This window comes from Rissa tridactyla, chromosome 1 (assembly GCF_028500815.1).
Source record: "Rissa tridactyla isolate bRisTri1 chromosome 1, bRisTri1.patW.cur.20221130, whole genome shotgun sequence".
Taxonomy (NCBI): domain Eukaryota; kingdom Metazoa; phylum Chordata; class Aves; order Charadriiformes; family Laridae; genus Rissa; species Rissa tridactyla.
In genome coordinates this window covers 9,633,955-9,652,492 of record NC_071466.1, presented here as the reverse complement: position 1 = coordinate 9,652,492, position 18,538 = coordinate 9,633,955, and the positions used below count along the sequence as shown (strand labels likewise).

The following is an 18,538-nucleotide window of genomic DNA, read 5'->3' as shown; positions in this document are numbered from 1 at the left end:
GGGTCATGGGGACTCGTGGGGCTTTGCAGGGAGGGGGCCCAGGGGGCATGGGGACACGCGTGGGACCAAGGGGAGGGGGCCCAGGGACATGTGTGGCTCCAAGGGTGGGGGGTCCGGTGGGGCACGGGGACATGCGTGGGGCCGCGTGGTGCAGGATCCCGGAGGGGTGGGACGGGGACACACGTGGGGATCCAGGGGTGGAGAGTGGGCTCCCATGGGGGGATACAGGGACACACATCGGACTGTGGGGAGGGGGCTCTGGGGGAGCATGGGGACATGTGTGGGGCCATGGGATGCCAGAGGGGGGGATAGGGACACACGTGGGGACCCAGGAGAGGGGGACCCTGGCATGGAGGGGGGGCACTGGGCTACGTGGTGCTGTGGGGAGGGGGCTCTTGGGGGCCACAGGGACATGTATGGAGCAAAGGGAGGGTGCTCCTGTGGGGGGTACAGCGACATGTGTGGGGCCGTGATGCTGCCATGGGGGGCAATGAGGACACACATGGGGCCATGGGGGTGGTTGGGGGGTGCAAGCCCCAGAGCCCTACTTGGGGTGGGGGACACCTGAGGGACCCTTGGGGGTGGCGGCGGGGGCAGCAAGGGCCCACTCTGCCCCACAGGGCTCCTGCCCCACGGCAGGGGATGCTGTCCTGGGGGGAGCGCCCCGAGCTTGCCTCTCCCCTCGACTTCTCCTTCTGCTGCATCAGCTCCATCAAGGGTGAGTATGGCCACATAGGAGCTCCCAGCCCCACAGCAAGACCCTCACCCTCTCAGAGAGTCACAGACCGCTTTGTGCAGGAAGGGACCTTAAAGGCCACCCGGTGCCACCCCCTGCCCTGGGCAGGGACACCTCCCACCAGCCCAGCTTGCTCCAAGCCCCGGCCAACCTGGCCTTGAACCCCTCCAGGGATGGGGCAGCCACAGCTTCTCTGGGCAACCTGGGCGAGGGGCTCACCGCCCTCACAGCCAAGAATTTCTGCCCGAGATCTCAGCTCAATCTCCCCTCTTGCAGTGGAAACCCCTTCCCCCTCGTCCCATGGCTCCCCTCCCTCATCCAGAGTCCCTCCCCAGCTTTCCTGGAGCCCCTTGAGGGACTGGAAGGGGCTCCAAGGTCTCCGCGGAGCCTCCTCTTCTCACAGCCTAGGCTGGGACCAGGGGTTGCCCCTCCCCAGGTGCAGGACCCTGCACTTGACCTGGTTGAACCCCATGAGGTTCATGTGGTCCCACCTGTCCAGGTCCCTCTGGATGGCATCCCAGCCCTCAGGCGTGTCACCGCACAGCTTGGTGTCACCCACAACCTTGCTGAGGGTGCCCCCGCTCCCACAGTCCCTGTCATTGATGGAGATATTGAACAGTGCTCGTCCCAGTATGAATCCCTGAGGGACACCACTAGTGACCCATCTCCATCAGGACATGGAGCCATTGGCCACCACCCTCTAGAAGTGACCCTCCAGCCAACTCCTCTCCCCACAGAGCTGCTGAGGGTGCAGCCCCGCGCTGGCCCCTTGCCCCCACAGCCCACCCATGCTCTGCGCCTCAACAACAACAGCCTGGAGGCCTTGGGGGGGCTGCCCCCCACCCTGGAGCAGCTGCTGGTGACCCCTGCACAGCTCCACTGGCTCGACCTCTCCTTCAACCGTCTGACTGCCATCGACCCGGTATGCAGGGGAACTGTGCCTCAGTTTCCCTGGGGTGCAGGGGGGGGTGTCCCGGGCTGATGGCAGGGGAGGTCCACAGGTCCTGACCACTTTCCGTGCCCTGCGGAGCCTCCAGTTGCACGGGAACAGCATCAGCAGCCTGGCCGAAGTGGACAAGCTGGGTGTTCTGCCCCAGCTGCGTCGCCTCACCCTGCATGGGAACCCCATGGAGGAACAGAGGGGCTACAGGTACCCTCGGGGGGGCCACTCTTACCCCGCAGGGAGCAAGGGGAGAGCCCCCACGCCCCACTGAAGCCCTGTTCCCCCAGGAGCTACGTGCTGTCCCTGCTGCCCCACCTCACCTCCTTGGACTTCAGCGGCGTGACCAAGCAGGACCGTGAGGATGCTGCCAATGCCAGGCTCCAGCATGGCAAGAAGAAATAGGGGGGGCCAGGACACCGAGCCCCCGCTTCAGAGTGAAGTAGGTGGTGGTGGGGGACACGGGGAGGCAGGGTGGCACCCTGGGGAGAGGGACCTGAAAGCCCCTGGGTGCCACCAGCCCCCCAAGCCTGCCCTGACCCACCCACAAGTGGGATGTTGCCCTGCTTGGGGGTGGGGAGAGAGGGGGAACAGGACCTGGGCAGTCCCGGGGGGTGTCTGGGGCTTGTCCCTAGGCCCACAGCCCCATGTCACCCCTTGCCCAGGGGCGTCCTCTCAACCAGGGGACCCCGATGGAAGACAAGGCTCAACATCTGCCTTGAAACCTGCGGAGCGGCACCCAGAGACCCCCCACAGGCTCACCCAGGCCTTGGCTGCCTCCTGGGGTGACACTGGGGGTGGGGGTCCTGGGGGGGAGGGAGGGGGAGGGGGCAGCTGCCTCCTCTGGACCCCCCCATCGCCACCCCCCTGTGACTCCCTGCCCCTCCTAATCAATGCAGGCCTCAGCTAGGGGGGTGGCAGTTGTGGCTGAAGGCAGAAGGTGGCTCGTGGGGTTGTTTTCTATAAAAATGGGCCAAATCGGGACCGTGGGGTGGGTGCAGGGATCAGCCCCACACAGCAACAGCAGTGCAGGTCCAGTGGGTCCCAGTAAGCAGCTGGGAGAGTAGAGTGGGGCTCCATGGACTTTGTCCGGAGCACAGAGCAAATCCCGTAACCAAAACAAAGGGAAGAGCTGTCCCTAAACAAGGGACATCCCTCCCAAAATCCCTGTCCCCCTGCCCCTCCCCGGGAGCAGGTACGTGTCCCCAACCATGTCCATGCCGTGACAGAGGAGACGGGCGCTGGATGAACATGGTTTTTATCTACTGCGGCCAAAAATAATAATTAAAAAAAAAATAAAGGTCCAAACATGTAAAAATAAGTGGGGAGGGTGTCAGAAGCCACCGGGTCCCGTGCAGAGCGTCACATCCGCGGCAGCCTGACTCCGGCCCAGCCTGCCCTGACCCGGCACAGCAGTGGTGCCGACCCACACCGGGCCTTTTCCCCCAGCGCCAGCGTTCCCTTTGTGGTTATCCCTGTGCAAGGTGGCATCCGGTGAAACACAGCCCCCTCCCCACGCACACCCACCCACCCGGGAGGAGGAGAAAGCCTCCGAGCAGGGCCGGCAGGGTCGGTGCGCTGGTGACAGCGTCTTCGCGATTAGTAGGAAACCAGGTGTCTGTACAAGTTCTGTCGCAGTGCCGTGGGGAGGGAGGGGGAAGAAAGACAAGAAAAAAAAAAAAAAGGGAAAAAAAAAAAGAAACAAACAACCAAAACCAACCCAAAACCGGTGAAGCTGTGGTGCTGCGGGGAGGGCTCAGGGGATGCCAAACTGTACAACCAGTTCTTCTTTGGCGTCGACGCGGATCTGTGAGAGCGCGCTGAAGGCGTAGGCAGCTATCCGGGACACCTGCGGGCACGAGCACAGCAGCCGGCATCAGCAGTGGCTCCGACAAGGCAGTTATCCCAAAGAAAACACCGCAGGGAGCAGCGTGGCAGCCCCAGCACATCCTGCAGCAGCAGGGTGCCCACTCCAGGCATTTGGCATCACTCGTAAACTGGACAGCAGGAAAGGACCCGTGGCACCTTGGCCATCCATCAGGAAAGCTGCAGGCAGGCGAGCTCAGCACAGCGGGCAAACCAGTTGCGGCTGAGAGCAAACCTGAGCCTTTTCAGTGCACTTAACTGGCAAGGCAATGGCTCCTGCCTGGGAGGAAGAAGGTTTCCCCAGCAGCTCCTTTCCCAAAGCAGCAGCAGGACACCCTGGGAGCAAAGCTGCCTGCGCTACAAGACACCCTGCTGCCGCCATGACCCTCTGAAGGGACTGGGAGGAGTATAAAGCTGCTGCCTGCACGCAGTTACTGCGCTAGAAATGTGTGACTGGGCTTTGCCTTCAGTGCTAACGAGCCCCTACGGGACTGCCTGAAACTTGGGGTGTTTCTGCATCACCCACGGGCACCGTGACTCCCACCTCCACGCTCATGGGATCCCGTGGTGTCCGCACCCCTCTGACAAGGCTAAAGATGACAAGAGCAGCCGCCGGGACCTGCTTGGGGCCCTCCAGCACAGCCGGGCTGCCACAGACAAGCTGGAGCGGTCACTGCCACTGCTGCTCCCCCCAGGACAAGGACACTTCGTTCGGCTCCTGCATTTCAGCAGAGCATCGAGCGGGGCCCACAGATCGGCTGTGGGGCAGAGCTTCCCCCTCCCCCCAGCCCCTCACCTGCTGCAGGTCTGCGAAGGGGACGGGGTCACTGGCGAGCACTTGGTGCGGTTGGTTGGTGAGAGACGGCAGCAGCGGCAGCTTCTTCCAGTGCGTCAGGTTGTTGCTCAGCATGGCCAGGCGCGTGCTGCGGAGGGGAGAGCAGCGAGGGTCAGCGCTGGCACTGGGGAGGAGGGTGTCAGCCCACCCCAGGGAGCAACGGGACTCCAGCAGACCCCAGGCTCGGCAGAAGACGGGTGCTGCACCTCCAAACACCGAGGGGGAGCTGGGGAGAGCTGCGCTGCACCGCTCCCAGCACTCACCCCCCTACAATCCCCGAGGCGGGAGGACGAAGGAGCCTCCAGCTCTCCAACACAGGCGCCTTTCACGCGGGAGCGATCGCATCCAGCCACCCGCCGGCTGCCCCGAGTGCCAGGGGGAAACACAGGAGCCCTTTGTCTGCGGCCGCCCTCAGCGAGACCGTAGCTGGGATGAGGGCTCTGCCGCTGGCTTCACCCAGCAGTGCCAGGAGAGGAAGAGGCTGAGCACCAGCCCTGCTCCACACCGTTATTCTCCCAAGGCCCAATGCCTTCCCGGGGATATGGCCATCATCTATGTGGATTTCTCCAAGGCTTTAGACACAGTTCCCCACAGCCTCCTCCTAGAGATACTGGTGCATTACGGTCCAAACAAGTGGTCTGTGCAGTTTGGGGGAACCGGCTGACTGACCGCATCCAGAGCGGGGTGGTCAATAGCTCCTCCTCAAACCAACAACCTGGCCCAAGTGGGGTCCCCCAGGGATCGATACTGGGCCCAACACTGTTTAATAGCTTCATAAGCGAGCTGGGTGATGGGATCAAGTGTACCCTGATGGAAGTCTGCTGATGACACCAAACGGGGTGGGGAAACGGACATTTGGGAAGGGAGAGCCACCCTGCAGGACACCCTGGGTCGGCTGGAAGAGTGGGCTGACAAGAACCTTGTGAAATTCAATGAGGACGAGTGTAAGGTCTCGCAGCTGGGAACACACAGTCCCAGAGTGCAGCACAGGCTGGGATCTGCCCGGCTCGGGGGCAGCGCTGTGGGAAGGGCCCTGGGGGGTCCTGGTGACACCAAGCTCAAGGTAAGCGAGCAGGGGGCTGCTGCGGCAGAGAAACCCAGCGGGACGCTGGGCTGCATCGCCAAGGGCATCGCCAGCAGAGACAAAGAATCCTTGTCCCGCTCTGCTCAGCGCTCGCCAGGCCACACCTGGAACACGGGGCTCAGTTTCGGTCACCGCTATGCAAAACAGCTGGGGCCAGGCTGGAGAAGGGCCAGGGAAGGGCCACCAAGACGATTCGGGGACATGGAAGCTGCCCCATGAGGGAAGGCCGAGGGAGCCGGGTGTGTTCAGCCATGAGAAAAGGCGGCTCAGGGGAGACCTGATCCCCACGTTCCGGTATTCAGAGGGTGGCTCCAGAGAAGACGGAGACTCCCTTTTTACAAGGGGTCACACGGAAAAGACGAGGGGAAAAGATGAGGGGTGACGGGTACAAGTTACTGCCAGGGAGATTCCAATTAGACACAAGAGGGCAATTTGTCACAGTGAGAACAATCAGCCACTGGAATAATCTCCCCAGGGAAGCGGTGGACTCCCCAGCATCGGACACTTAAGATCCAGCTGGACAGGGCGCTGGGCCATCTCGTCTAGACCGTGCTTGTGCCAAGGGAGGTTGGACCAGCTGATCCCTGAGGTCCCTTCCAACCCGGGATTCTGGGATTCTATGACTCTCTGAGGGGCTGGAAGCGCCCCGAGGGAGCGGGGCAGGTCCCACCTGTACTGCCTGGCTCTGTCCATGTACTCGTGCTGCTCCATGCCCTGCGAATCCGCTGCCGACACATCAATGATGTTGCTGCGGAGACACAAGACAGCAGGTCCCACTGCAGGTCCGTCGCTCCCCTCGAGGACAATCCCCGTCTCCGGCAGACCCAGCACCCTCTGAGGAGGGCAACCAGGACTTCAGCCCCCTCCAGCACCCCAAAATGAACAGTTCAGGGCTGTTACGAGGCCAAATTTGCAGTGTGGCTGCAGCCAGCTGGACAGGAGCGTACCAGGCTGGAGCGGCTGCTTGTTGGGAGGGGAAACACCAAGGAGCATTTGCCTGAAACTGCCCCGGGGCAGATGCGGTCAGAGGCTTTGGTATGCAGCCTCCTGCAGCGCAGGGTGGCCCGTACCCTGAGGACCTCGGCACGCAGCTGCTTGGGGAAGGACGCTGCACCATGCTGCAGGGGCTGCGAGGATTAAGCACTTGGCAGGCATCCCGAGAGCCCCGGTGCCGGGCCCCAGGCTCAGAGAAGAACTGGGCACTCGCCCAGGTCCATGCCGTGGCCTGGCCCCGTGCCCCCTGCCACCTCCCCCAGGCAGTGTGGTGCTGTGACACCGTGTGTGGGACGCACACCAGTTTCCACCAGCCCTTCCATGCCAGTAGGGCCCACGAGCAACGCAAAGAACCCCCCAATGGGGCTGGCCTGCGGTGGTTACAGCAGGAGGCTTACATGGCCGTTTTGGCGAGGATGGAGGACAGCATGGCCTGCTCATCTGTGCGCGCCGACGGGAGGTTGTGGTAGCTCTGCTCTGCTCCATTCAGCACCTTGTTGGGAGGGCTGGCCGCCGGCTCCAGCAGCCGCTTCGTCTCTTCTTCCTGGGGAAAGGGAAGAAGAGAATCAGCCCTGGCTCCACCACGCCACCAGCTTTCACCCCACGGGATAGTGCAAGTCTTGCCCTCCGCCTGCCAGAAAAGGCTCCCCGCGCTTCCCAGTGTAACCCCAGCACAGCCCTGGCTCCACCGAGCTGACGGTCAAGCTCCTCTTCCCTAATTCCTTCGCTTTTTCACACCTGGAGCCCCCACTGCCACAAAGCGAGCAAGCGCGGCTGAAATCAGGCAGCGTGCAGCAGCACGTCTCGGGCAGCTAACCCGACGCGGCCGGCACCTCATGTCCCTAAGGAGGATCCCAACTGCCAGTGCCAACCTGCCCGAAAACTCACAGCTAACAAGGACGCACCCATCGCATCCCAAACCTGCCCATGCAGCACCTACCACAGCCTCACCCCACACCCAGGGTCTGCAGAGACCACCACCAGCCTTTCCTCGCAGCCACAGAGCGTGGCTTGCCTGGGTTATGGTGTGGCCAGCGCCAGGTGAACCCCACCAGCTACAGCCCCACGGGGCAGGGGGTGCCTGGAGGAGGCTCTGGGAGGGAGTGAAGCCCCAGGGCACATCCCCTCCTCAGCTCAGGGGGTGCAGAGCCCCCCACCGTGACTCAGGCCTTAATCCTCCAGCTCGGCCAAGCAGCGACACAGGGGTGGGGGGGAAGAGCCTGGCAGGGAGCTGATGGGTGCAAGCACCTAGGAGAGCAAGATGCTGGGGAGCCAGAGCACTGTCACTCCTCCGCACACCCTGCTGGTGCCATCTTCAGCTCCTCCCTGGCCAGCAGCTCCCTCTCCCCTTCCTCCTGCTGGGAAACATGGCTGGCATCCCTGAGCCCAGACCCCTCACCTTCCCCACAGCATGGCAGGAGCACCCCAGCTCAGCATCCCCTGGGGATGAGCTGTCACAGCTGAGCTCCCTGACAGTGACAGGCTGCCCACACCACAGCCACGGATTAAGTTTCCACAGGACAGATGACAGCTCAGATTTGCACCAGGCCCCCAAGCTGCTCAGTGTCAGCGGGAACGGTTGCTTTGTCCCAGGAAGGAAAACCTGTCACCACTCCCACCAGTGCCACAAGCGTCTGTCACCCTGGGCTCACACCTGCAGCGGGACAGAGTCTGCAGGGTGCGAGGCTTGTCTTGCCCCATCCACCAAGCCCCCTCCTCCTCCCACTCAGCACCTGGGAGACTGGTGGGCACTGGCACAAGTTTGGTAATCAGAGAAACACAAGGGAAAAGTGACTTTAGGAAGCTCAGGGGAAGAAGCAGCTCTGGGAGGCTGTTCTAGGAGAGCAGTCAGCCCCGGGTCTGTGCGGCCAGAGAAAGGCTGGGCCCTGCTGGGGGGCTGACAGTGTCCAGGGGGACAAGGGGCAACAGGGAAACATCAGCCACCCTGGATGTGCCAATGCACAGGGACAGCACCTTAGAACCACAGACGGGTTTGGGTGGGAACGGACCTTAAAGATCATCTCATTCCACCCCCCTGCCCTGGGCAGGGACACCTCCCACCAGCCCAGCTTGCTCCAAGCCCCGGCCAACCTGGCCTTGAACCCCTCCAGGGATGGGGCAGCCACAGCTTCTCTGGGCAACCTGGGCCAGGGGCTCACCACCCTCACAGCCAAGAATTTCTGCCCGAGATCTCAGCTCAATCTCCCCTCTTGCAGTGGAAAACCCTTCCCCCTCGTCCCATGGCTCCCCTCCCTGATCCAGAGTCCCTCCCCAGCTTTCCTGGAGCCCCTTGAGGGACTGGAAGGGGCTCCAAGGTCTCCGCGGAGCCTTCTCTTCTCCAGGCTGAACTCCCCCTGCTCTCTCAGCCCGTCCTCCCAGCAGAGGGGCTCCAGCCCTTGGATCATCTCCGGGGCCTCCTCTGGCCCCGCTCCAGCAGCTCCGTGTCTCTCCTGTGCTGAGGCCCCAGAGCTGGAGGCAGCACTGCAGGGGGGTCTCCCCCGAGCGGAGCAGAGGGGCATAATCTCCCCCCTCGCCCTGCTGCCCACGCTGCTGGGGATGCAGCCCAGGCTGCGGGGCGTTTCTGGGCTGCAAGTGCACGTTGCCGGGTCATGGACAGCTTTTACCCCCCAGCAGCCCCAAGCCCTTCTCTCAGGGCTGCTTTCTATCCCCAACCTGGGGTGGGACCGGGGGCTGTCCCCACCCGGGTGCAGGACCCTGCACTCGGCCTGGTTGAACCCCATGAGATCGCAGACCCACCCCTCCGGCCGGTCCCAGGGCTCCGCATAGGGAGACAAGGCGGACCCGGGGACCTGCGGGACGCAACCGGAGACGGCGAGGCAGCACCGGCGGGGCCAGACCCCTCCCAAGCACGGCGGGATGGACGAACCGGAGGAGCCGCGGCGGGACTCCCGAACCCACCGCCGGGCCCCGGGAAGGGGACGAGGGCCCCGAGCGCGGTCAGCCAGGCCTCCCCCGGTGCCGGGCAGGCAGCTCTCCGCGGTGTCCCCCCCCGTGGTGTGGCGGGGCCGGGCCGGGCCGCCCGCCGCAGGCCCCGGGCCTACTCTCGCCGCAGCGGGCCGCCCCCGCCGGAGCCGGGCCTCCCCTCGCCGGTCCCGGGCCACCTCCCCCGGCCCCGGGCGCACCTGGTCGGAGGCCTCGGCCTCGCTGCTGTAGCAGCAGCCCATGGCGAGGCGCAGCAGGGCCGGGCCGGGCGCGGCGCCGCTGCGGTGTCCGGCGGGGGCCCCGCCGCCCCGGTCACGTGAGAGGGGAGAGGGCGGCACCGCCTGCCTCCCCCTGCCGGCCTCGTGACCCGCCATGGCGTCACGTGGGGGGGGAAGGAACCAATGGGAAAGGAGGAGACAGGCCCCGCATAAAAGCGCCGCCGTCACGTGAAGGGCAGCCAATCAGAGGGCGGGTAAGAGGGAGGGACGGAGCCCCTCCCTCCGCGGGCCCCGTCACGTGAGCGGCGCCTCGCGCCGCGCTCGCGCGTGGGGGCGGTGTCACAGGATGGCGCGGGTGGGGAGGTGGGGGGGAGAGGGGAGGGGGGCGGAGCTCGCGCGTAGAGGCGTCACGCGGCCCGGGGCGGCGGGCGCGTGCGAGAGCGGTCACGTGCCCGGCTGCACGCGCCGCCCAGGGCTGCCAGCACAACCCCGTTCCCGGTGCCCCCCCGTGTTTCCAGGGCTCCCAGTGCTCCCAGTGCTCAAAGTGCCCCCCAGTGTTCCCCGGTCCCCCAGAGCTCCCGGTGCCTCCCACTGCCCGTCGATGCCTCCCAGTGACCCCCAGTGCTCCCAGTACCCTCCCGGTATCCCCAGGGCCTCCCAGTGCTCCCAGCGCCCCACTCCCCGCGGTGTTCCCCACTCCCCCAGAGCTCCCAGTGCTCCCCAGTGCCTCCCAGTGCTCCCAGTGCCTCCCGGTGCCCCCCCCGCAGTGTTCCCCAGTCCCCTAGAGCACCCAGTGCTCCCCAGTGCCCGTCAATGCCTCCCAGTGTCCCAGTGCCCCCCAGTGCTCAAAGTGTCCCCCAGTTTTCCCCAGTCCCCCAGTGCTCCCCAGTGTCCACCAGTTCCCACCAGTATACTCCCAGGGCTCTCCCTGTGCCCCCCTGTGCCGCCCAGTGCTCCCAGTACCCTCGCAGTGCCCCAGTGTCCCCCGAGTGTTCCCCAGTCCACCAGTGCTCCCAGTGCCCCCCGCAGTGTTCCCCAGGGCTCCCAGCACCCCCAGTGCTCCCAGTGCCCCCAGGGCTCCCAGCGTTCCCAGTGCCCTCCCAGTGCCCCCCAGTACCCTCTCAGTGCTCCCAGTACTCCCGGGAGGGCTGGTACCCGGCGGGTGGGGAAACTGAGGCACGGCCCCCCCCCCCCCCCGAGTCTCCCAACTCCCCTGAGCCCCCCAAATCCCACTGAGCCCCCTGAAGCCCCTGAGCCCCCCAAGCCCTGAGCACCCTGAGCCCCCCACATCCCCCTGAGCCTCCCCGGGCCCCCCAAGACCTGAGCCCCCCCAAAGACCCCTGAGCCCCCCAAACGCCCTGAGCCCCCCAAACCACCTGAACCCCCTGAACCCCCCAAATATCCAAGCCCTGAGCCCCCCAAATCCAACTGAGCCCCCTGAGCCCCCCAAATCCCGAGTCCCCTGAGCATTAAGCCCCAAACCCCCTGAGCCCCCCCAAACTGTCTGAGCCCCCCGAGTCCCGAGCCCCCCAAGCCCCCGGACTTCCCTTTGCCCCCCTGCAGCCCCCCCAGCAGGTTTGGGCACCCCCACGCCGTGGGGGGGTCCAAGCTGAGCCCCCCCATTCTGCCTGCAGCTCCCCGCTGCCTGTGCTGCCACCCCGCTCCCCAGCACCCTGTCACCCCCTTGCCCGGTGCCGCCCCCCCTCCCCACCATGGGACCCATCGCTGTGGCGAGTGCGTCGGTGCTCAGCCCGGCAGGACATCGCGCGTGGCCCCGACTGCGCGGGAAGCGGCAGGGAGAGGGGCCCAGTATCAGGACCTCAGCCCCAGTATGGGGACCCCAGCGCCAGTGACAGGACCTCGGGCCCAGTATCAGGACCCTAACCCCAGTGACAGGACCCCAGCCCCGGTATGGGGACCCCAGAGCCAGTATAAATACTCCAGCCCCAGTATTGGGACCCCAGTCCCAGTATCAGGACCCAACCCCAGTGACAGGACCCCAGCTCCAGTATTGGGACCCCTGTCCCAGTGTCAGGACCCCAACTCCAGTATTGGGACCCCAGCTCCAGTGACAGGACCCCAGCCCCAGTATCAAGACTCCAGCCCCAGTATTGGGACCCCTGTCCCAGTGTCAGGACCCCAGCTCCAGTGACGGGGCCCCAGTTCCAGTGACAGGACCCCAGCTCCAGTATGGGGACCCCAGTCCCAGTATCAGGACCCCACCCCAGTGACAGGACCCCAACTCCAGTATTGGGACCCCAGCTCCAGTGACAGGACCCCAGCCCCAGTATCAGGACCCCAACTCCAGTATCAGGACCCCAGTCCCGGTATGGGGACCCCAGCCCCAGTGTCAGGACCCCAGCTCCAGTGACAGGACCCCAGCCCCAGTATCAAGACTCCAGCCCCAGTGTCAGGACCCCAACTCCAGTGACGGGGCCCCAGTTCCAGTGTCAGGACCCCAGCTCCAGTATGGGGACCCCAGCCCCCGTGTCAGGACCCCAACTCCAGTATCAGGACCCCAGCTCCAGTATTGGGACCCCAGCCCCAGTGTCAGGACCCCAACTCCAGTATCAGGACCCCAGCCCCAGTATTGGGACCCCAGCCCCAGTGTCAGGACCCCAACCCCAGTATGTGGACCCCAGCCCCAGTATGGGGAACCCAGCCCCAGCATCAAGACCCCAGCCCCGTTATGGGGATCCCAGCCCCAAGACCCCTCCGGCAGCCCCAGGGCCATCCCCCAGCCCCATCCTGTCCCCGTCCCTGTCCCCAGCCCCTCTCAGCCCAGTAACCGGTAACCGGAGCTGGTGCCGGCTGTGGCTGAGGCAACGCCATCAATAATTGAGTGGGCAGCGGGGCTCGGCACCGCTCGGGGACACGCAGCCCTGCCTGCTGCCTGCCCCCTGCCTCCTCCTGCCCACCTGGAGCGTGGGGACAGGTAGGTGCCACCCCCACAGCCCCGTCCCCTTGCTGTGGTTGGGGACCCCCAACAGCCCAGGGCGGTGGGGAGGGGATGTGGGGTGCAGGATATGGGGTGCGAAGGCAGCAAAGCTGGGCCAAGGTGGGTGTGAGGGGGTGTGCCAGGCAGTTCCCCCCACACGCCCAGCAGCCCCACAGCCCGACCCCCCAGGACAGCAGCCCTGCAGATGGGTCCCCGTCCCCCCCCCTCAGCCCCGGCGCAGGGACCCCCACAGCACCCCGGGGTGCCCCGGCCCCGGCAAAGGGGGGGGGGGGGTGTGTGTGCAGAGCACTGCCAGCTCATGGCACGAGTGGGAGTTGCTGGCTGGCACCCTGGGAGGAACCTCCCCCCCTCCACAGCATCACTTGGTGGTGGGGGGGGGCCCTTTTCCACAGCCTGACCCCCAGCCCCCGGGATGGTGTCGCCGGCGATCGCCCTGGCCTTCCTCCCCTTCCTCGTCACCCTGCTGATCCGCTACCGGCACTACCTGGTGCTGCTGTACCGGGCGGTGCTGGTGGGCTGGCTGCGGGACCGGCTCACCGGCGTCCCCCGGGAGCAGCGCGCCTTCCAGTACCTGCTGGCCCACGCCATCCCCGGCGACCCCTGCCACGTCCTCCAGACCTTCGACCAGTGGTGCTACCACTGTGAGCACCTCAGCTGCGTGGGGCCCGTCAAAGGTGAGCACCACCCTCGCCTGCCCGCGCCGGGGGAGGCCCGGCACAGCCATGGCACCGTTAGCACGGCCACGGCACCAATGGCACGGCCGTGGCACCATTGACACCGCTGTGGTACCAGCGGTAACGCCTTGGCGCTGTTGGCATGACCATGGCACTGTTGGTATGGCCACGGGACCAATGACATGGCTGTGGCACCATTGACACCACCGTGGCACTGTTGGTATGGGCACGGCATTGTTGGCATGGCCACGGCACCTTTGAAAACAGCCGTGGCACTGTTGGAATGGACACGTCGTTGTTGGCACGGCAGTGGCACCATTGACATGGCCATGGCACTGTTGGTGCGGCCACGGCACCAATGGCATGGCCGTGGCACCATTGACACTGCCATGGCACCGCTGGTGTGGCCATGGGACCATTAGAAAGGCCATGGCACCACTGGCACAGCACTGTTGGCACGGCCGTGGCACCATTGACATGGCTGTGGCACCATCAGCATGGACATGGCATCATTGGCATGGCCATGGCACCATCGGTGTGGCCATGGCACCATTGGCATAGCTGCGGCACCATCGGTGTGGCCATGGCACCATCAGTATGGTCATGGTATCATTGGCATGGCCGTGGCACCCTCAACACGGCCACGGTATCATTGGCATGACCATGGCATGGCCGTGGCACCATCACTGTGGCCATGGCATCATTGGCACAGCCGTGGCACTGCCACTACAGTCACGGCACCATTGCCAGCGCTCTGCACCCCCAGCAGGGCCATGGCCCCGCCACAGGTAGGGACACGGGGTGGGTGGCTGGGGCCACGGGGAGCGTTGGCGCGGCCATCCACCTCCCTCCTGCCATGCCGTGCCACGTCCCCCATCCTTCTGGGCGCTGGGGAACCAGCCACCACCTTCCCCCCATCCCAGCAGCCCTGGGGACCCGACGCTGCGCCAGGAAGCGGGGGGAGGGATGGGTGCAGCCCCCCGGGGTGCTGACGGTGCCGGGCCGCGGCAGGGCGGATCGTGGAGCGGCTGCTGGAGGAGCGGGCACCGCTGCGGGTGCTGGAGCTGGGCACCTACTGCGGCTACGGCACCGTGCTGCTGGCGCGGGGGCTTCCGCCAGGCGCCCGCCTCTACACCGTGGAGGGGGACCCCCGCCACGCCGCCGTGGCCGAGAAGGTCATCCGCCTGGCCGGCTTCGACGAGCAGACGGTGAGCAGCGTGCCCAGGGGAGGGAAACACGGCTCTGCCCACCGCTGCCGGGGAGGAAAGGGGTGGGGGGGTCCTGCCCTGGTAGGGGTGGTGGGTTGGCACCCTGGGGCTGAGGGGGGTCATGGAATGGTTTGGGTGGGAAGGGACCTTAAAGATCATCTCATTCCACCCCCCTGCCCTGGGCAGGGACACCTCCCACCAGCCCAGCTTGCTCCAAGCCCCGGCCAACCTGGCCTTGAACCCCTCCAGGGATGGGGCAGCCACAGCTTCTCTGGGCAACCTGGGCCAGGGGCTCACCGCCCTCACAGCCAAGAATTTCTGCCCGAGATCTCAGCTCAGTCTCCCCTCTTGCAGTGGAAAACCCTTCCCCCTCGTCCCATGGCTCCCCTCCCTCATCCAGAGTCCCTCCCCAGCTTTCCTGGAGTCCCTTGAGGGACTGGAAGGCGCTCCAAGGTCTCCGCGGAGCCTTCTCTTCTCCAGGCTGAACCCCCCCAACTCTCTCAGCCCGTCCTCCCAGCAGAGGGGCTCCAGCCCTCCCAGCATCTCCGGGGCCTCCTCTGGCCCCGCTCCAACAGCTCCGTGTCTCTCCTGTGCTGAGGCCCCAGAGCTGGAGGCAGCACTGCAGGGGGGTCTCCCCCGAGCGGAGCAGAGGGGCAGAATCCCCCCCTCGCCCTGCTGCCCACGCTGCTGGGGATGCAGCCCAGCCTGCGGGGTGTTTCTGGGCTGCCAGCGCATGGTGCCGGGTCATGGCCAGCTTTTCCCCCCCCTCCCTCTCCCTCAGGGCTGCTCTCCATCCATTCTCTGCCCAGCCTGGATTTGTGCTTGGGGTCGCCCCCACCCGGGTGCAGGACCCTGCACTTGACCTGGTTGAACCCCATGAGGTTCATGTGGTCCCACCTCTCCAGCCTGTCCAGGTCCCTCTGGATGGCATCCCGTCCCTCATTGTGTGACCGCACCGCTCAGCTTGGTGTCACTCGCTGAGGTTGCCCTCGACCCCACCATCCATGTCACCAGTGATGTCACACAGCTCTGGTCCCAGTATGGACCCAGCACCATTAAACATCTGCGCTGCTCGGTGCAGGTGGAGCTGATCGTGGGCCCCTCGGAGGAGGTGATCCCCCACCTGAGGGAGCGGCACGGCCTGACGAAGGTCGACTTCGTCTTCATGGACCACTGGAAGCGCTGCTACCTGCGGGACCTGCAGCTGCTGGAGAGCCACCAGCTGCTGGCCGAGGGGGCCACCGTCCTGGCCGACAACGTCCTCTTCCCCGGGGCGCCCCATTTCCTGCAGTACGCCAAAACCTGCGGCAAATACCGCTGCAGGGTGCACCGCGCCAGCCTGGAGTATTTCCGCGCTATTCCCGACGGCATCGCCGAGCTCTGCTACACCGGGAACCGCTGAGCCGGGCGCGGAGCTCCGCCAAGGTCGCGCTCAGCTGGAAACACAGGCTGCGGAGAAAAGGTGGTGGCTGCTGTGGTTTGTGATGGGACACGGAGGTGGGAGCGGCACCCAGGGGTGGAAGAGGGCGCCTTGCTGGAGCCGAGGAAGGTCCGGGGCGAGACCCCGGGGAAGCCCAGCGCTCCCCAGCAGCACCCGGAATCCCCCCCCCCGGTGTTTCTCGGACACCAGATTTGGGGCCCGATTTCTTAGAAAATGAATTTATTAGAAAAGACACAGCGCCAGGCAGAGCCCCACGCTCCCCCCAGCATCTCTCCGGCCCCCCCCAGGCAACTTCACCCCAACACCCCCCGCCCCACGCAGCCCCCGGCGCGGCCACGGCAGGAGGAGCTTCACTCAAATGGCCCCTCAGCCCCAAACCGCCATGGGGGAGGGCTCACCCCCCCCCAGCCTCCTCCCGTCCTCAGGCTCCAGTTCGGCTCTGGGTGGGATCAGATCATCCACTGGTCCTGATCCTGCTCTGCTCCCTCCATGTCCACCTGGGGAGGGGAAAGGTGTGAGACACACACCCCCCCCCCCAAGCAGAGTGCGGCCCAGCAGCCAGCCCTTCCCAAAGGCAGGGAGGCCTGGGACCCCCCTGGGGTTCATCCTCGGCCTCCCCTGCATCAGACACCCCCCATTTAGGGGCTCAGTGGGGCAGGGACACGAGCCAGCGCTGCCCCCCCCCACCCTTTACCTCGTTAATCTCCCCGTCATCGGGAGACTCGTTATAATCGTTCATCTCATCCATGTCCTGCATGTCCTCGTCGTCCTCCGAGTCCTCTTCGCTGTCTTCATCGTCCTCGTCGTCCTCCTCCTCCTCCTCGTCGTAATGCTGCGGGTACGACAGCTTCAGTGCCCTGCCGCCCCCCCCCCCCCCGCCAACCTCACATGGGGATGGGGGGCCCCCAGTGCCCCCCATGAGCCCTCCCCCCACCTTGCAAGTGTCTGGGAGACCCCCTGTGCTCCCCATGAGCCCTCCCCCTGCCTCGTAAGGGGATGGGGGATGCCCCGTGCCCCCCATGAGCCCTCCCCCTGCCTTGCAAGGGGGTAGGGGACACCCTGTCATCCCCTCCCCCGGCCTCACAAGGGGCTGGAGGACCCTCCTGTCCCCCCCCATGAGACTCCCCCACATCCAGCAAGAGGGTGGGGGACCCCCCCATGTCCCCCACACGCACCTCGGACGCCGGCTTTCCGATGGGCACCAGGTTGTTGTCCTTCTCGGCGATGCTCTGGAGCTGGGGAGGGAAGTTGGGGAAGGGGGGGGGGAAGGGGGGGGGGTGGGAGGTGAGCACCCCAACAGCTCCGTGACACCCCCAGTGCGGCTCCCCACTGGCAAACCGGCCCCTCCAGCACTCGCCCCGCTGCCTGATGGGGCCCCCCCTTCCCCCTGCCCGCGGTGTCCCCAGGGTGGGGGACAGGCAGGGAAGGGGAGGGTCGCTGGCACCAGAGCACCGGGGGTGGGGTGTCCCAGAGACACCTTCCCCCCCCCCCACCCCGGTGCCTCGAGTGAGCTCAAACACAAAGATTTTTTCCGTTATTTTATAAAAGCAAGAACCCCGTTCCGAGGTGTCAGTTCAGGCAGATGAGCCGCAGCTAATTAAAGCTCAATTAAAATACTCCTGCACCCCCCCACACCCCCGCAGAGGGCCCCGGAGCCTCCCCCCGGCGCCGGGGGTTTAATTATTGATTGAAATTATTTTATTCCATTACAGTAATTTAATCACCGAGATTCCTTTTCTCACGTTTTAATCAAACAGAGGTGTTTTTCCCCCATACTCCAGGGCTGGTGTTAAGACCGTGACACCAACTCACGCTCCCGGTGCCGGTAGATTCCCGGGATCAGAAATCTCCCCCCCCCACCCCCCCCCCCGGGAGAAGGTTAATTAATTAATTAGGAGTCTCGGTTCAGCACCAGGTCTTTAATTAACACACACACCCCCCGACACACACCCCCCCAAATAACGGGGAGCTCCGGGAGCGGAGGGAACGGTCCACAGAGGGCCGCGGGGACTCCTCCCCGGCCTCGGGGCCCAGAACCCCCGCTCCCCCCGGCACCGGTTCCCCCCGTCGGGGCCCACCCAGGCCTGGTGCTGCTGCTCCTGCTGCTGCAGCTCGGTCTCGTCCACGCAGGGCCGGTCGAGGTTGAACCACAGGGACTCGGTGACGCGGGGCAGCAGCGAGGGGAACAGCGTGGACATGGCGGGGGGAGAAGACGCGGGGGGGGACACCAGGAGCGGGACCCGCCGCCACCGGCCGCCCACCCGGAAGTACAACCCCACCGGAAGCACTTGGCAGTGCACCCTCTCCCGCCCCCCCCCGCACGGAGCATGCGCAGAGGGAACGGGTGCTCTGGGGCGAAGGGGCGTGGCTTTATGCGATGGGGCGGGGCCTAGTTTTGATTGACAGCCGCGATCTCCCCCCCCCCCCCCCCCCCCCAGCGCGTCCGACCCCGTGGGGGGGCATCTGGGAACTATGGGGGGAATGTGCCCCCCCCGGGGGGTATCTCTGACCCCCATGGGGTATGTGTGACCCCCACGGGGGGATATCTGCCCCCCCCAGGGCATCTGTGCCCCCCCCCGGGAGGTATCTCTGACCCCCATGGGGTATCTCTGACCCACATGAGGGGATATTTGTCCCCCCC

The 18,538-nt window shown here is 65.6% G+C and overlaps 4 protein-coding genes across 5 annotated transcripts; 2 read left to right on the top strand and 2 right to left on the bottom strand.

The window, feature by feature from the left end:
• Nucleotides 1-533: 533 nt before the first annotated feature.
• LRRC51 (leucine rich repeat containing 51) lies at nucleotides 534-2,965 on the top strand. 2 transcript variants are annotated; one of them, XM_054182521.1, is made up of 5 exons: nucleotides 534-718; nucleotides 1,474-1,658; nucleotides 1,738-1,886; nucleotides 1,967-2,118; nucleotides 2,872-2,965. In XM_054182521.1, the coding sequence occupies exons 1-4, from the start codon at nucleotides 643-645 to the stop codon at nucleotides 2,079-2,081; spliced, it is 525 nt and encodes a 174-aa protein (XP_054038496.1). In that variant the 5' UTR covers nucleotides 534-642; the 3' UTR covers nucleotides 2,082-2,118; nucleotides 2,872-2,965. The 2 variants fall into 2 exon arrangements, with proteins under 2 accessions (XP_054038496.1, XP_054038485.1); XM_054182510.1 differs by lacking the exon at nucleotides 2,872-2,965 and having other exon boundaries at nucleotides 1,967-2,467.
• LAMTOR1 (late endosomal/lysosomal adaptor, MAPK and MTOR activator 1) lies at nucleotides 2,918-9,751 on the bottom strand. The gene is made up of 5 exons (XM_054182537.1): nucleotides 9,598-9,751; nucleotides 6,853-6,998; nucleotides 6,132-6,209; nucleotides 4,339-4,465; nucleotides 2,918-3,525 (listed from the first exon to the last, which is right to left on the bottom strand). Exons 1-5 carry the CDS (start codon nucleotides 9,637-9,639, stop codon nucleotides 3,433-3,435), a joined length of 486 nt encoding a protein of 161 aa, XP_054038512.1. The 5' UTR covers nucleotides 9,640-9,751; the 3' UTR covers nucleotides 2,918-3,432.
• Nucleotides 9,752-12,986: 3,235 nt separating this feature from the next.
• Nucleotides 12,987-15,858, top strand: TOMT (transmembrane O-methyltransferase). The gene is made up of 3 exons (XM_054222650.1): nucleotides 12,987-13,248; nucleotides 14,260-14,456; nucleotides 15,538-15,858. Exons 1-3 carry the CDS (start codon nucleotides 12,987-12,989, stop codon nucleotides 15,856-15,858), a joined length of 780 nt encoding a protein of 259 aa, XP_054078625.1.
• Nucleotides 15,859-16,207: 349 nt separating this feature from the next.
• Nucleotides 16,208-18,175, bottom strand: ANAPC15 (anaphase promoting complex subunit 15). The gene is made up of 4 exons (XM_054212996.1): nucleotides 17,976-18,175; nucleotides 17,073-17,132; nucleotides 16,592-16,729; nucleotides 16,208-16,394 (listed from the first exon to the last, which is right to left on the bottom strand). Exons 1-4 carry the CDS (start codon nucleotides 18,093-18,095, stop codon nucleotides 16,347-16,349), a joined length of 366 nt encoding a protein of 121 aa, XP_054068971.1. The 5' UTR covers nucleotides 18,096-18,175; the 3' UTR covers nucleotides 16,208-16,346.
• Nucleotides 18,176-18,538: the final 363 nt, after the last annotated feature.

Coding starts and splice junctions, on each gene's coding strand:
- LRRC51 (XM_054182521.1), top strand. CDS start 643: ATGCTGTCCTGGGGGGAGCGCCCCGAGCTTGCCTCTCCCCTCGACTTC. Junction 1,659..1,737: donor GTCTGACTGCCATCGACCCG/GTATGCAGGGGA, acceptor GGAGGTCCACAG/GTCCTGACCACTTTCCGTGC. Junction 1,887..1,966: donor GAGGAACAGAGGGGCTACAG/GTACCCTCGGGG, acceptor CTGTTCCCCCAG/GAGCTACGTGCTGTCCCTGC.
- LAMTOR1 (XM_054182537.1), bottom strand. CDS start 9,639: ATGGGCTGCTGCTACAGCAGCGAGGCCGAGGCCTCCGACCAG. Junction 4,466..6,131: donor GACAGAGCCAGGCAGTACAG/GTGGGACCTGCC, acceptor TCCCCTCCGCAG/CACGCGCCTGGCCATGCTGA. Junction 3,526..4,338: donor CCTTCGCAGACCTGCAGCAG/GTGAGGGGCTGG, acceptor TCGTGCCCGCAG/GTGTCCCGGATAGCTGCCTA.
- TOMT (XM_054222650.1), top strand. CDS start 12,987: ATGGTGTCGCCGGCGATCGCCCTGGCCTTCCTCCCCTTCCTCGTCACC. Junction 13,249..14,259: donor CTGCGTGGGGCCCGTCAAAG/GTGAGCACCACC, acceptor GGGCCGCGGCAG/GGCGGATCGTGGAGCGGCTG. Junction 14,457..15,537: donor CCGGCTTCGACGAGCAGACG/GTGAGCAGCGTG, acceptor TGCTCGGTGCAG/GTGGAGCTGATCGTGGGCCC.
- ANAPC15 (XM_054212996.1), bottom strand. CDS start 18,095: ATGTCCACGCTGTTCCCCTCGCTGCTGCCCCGCGTCACCGAGTCCCTG. Junction 17,133..17,975: donor AGCAGCAGCACCAGGCCTGG/GTGGGCCCCGAC, acceptor TTCCCTCCCCAG/CTCCAGAGCATCGCCGAGAA. Junction 16,395..16,591: donor ATGACGGGGAGATTAACGAG/GTAAAGGGTGGG, acceptor TCCCCTCCCCAG/GTGGACATGGAGGGAGCAGA.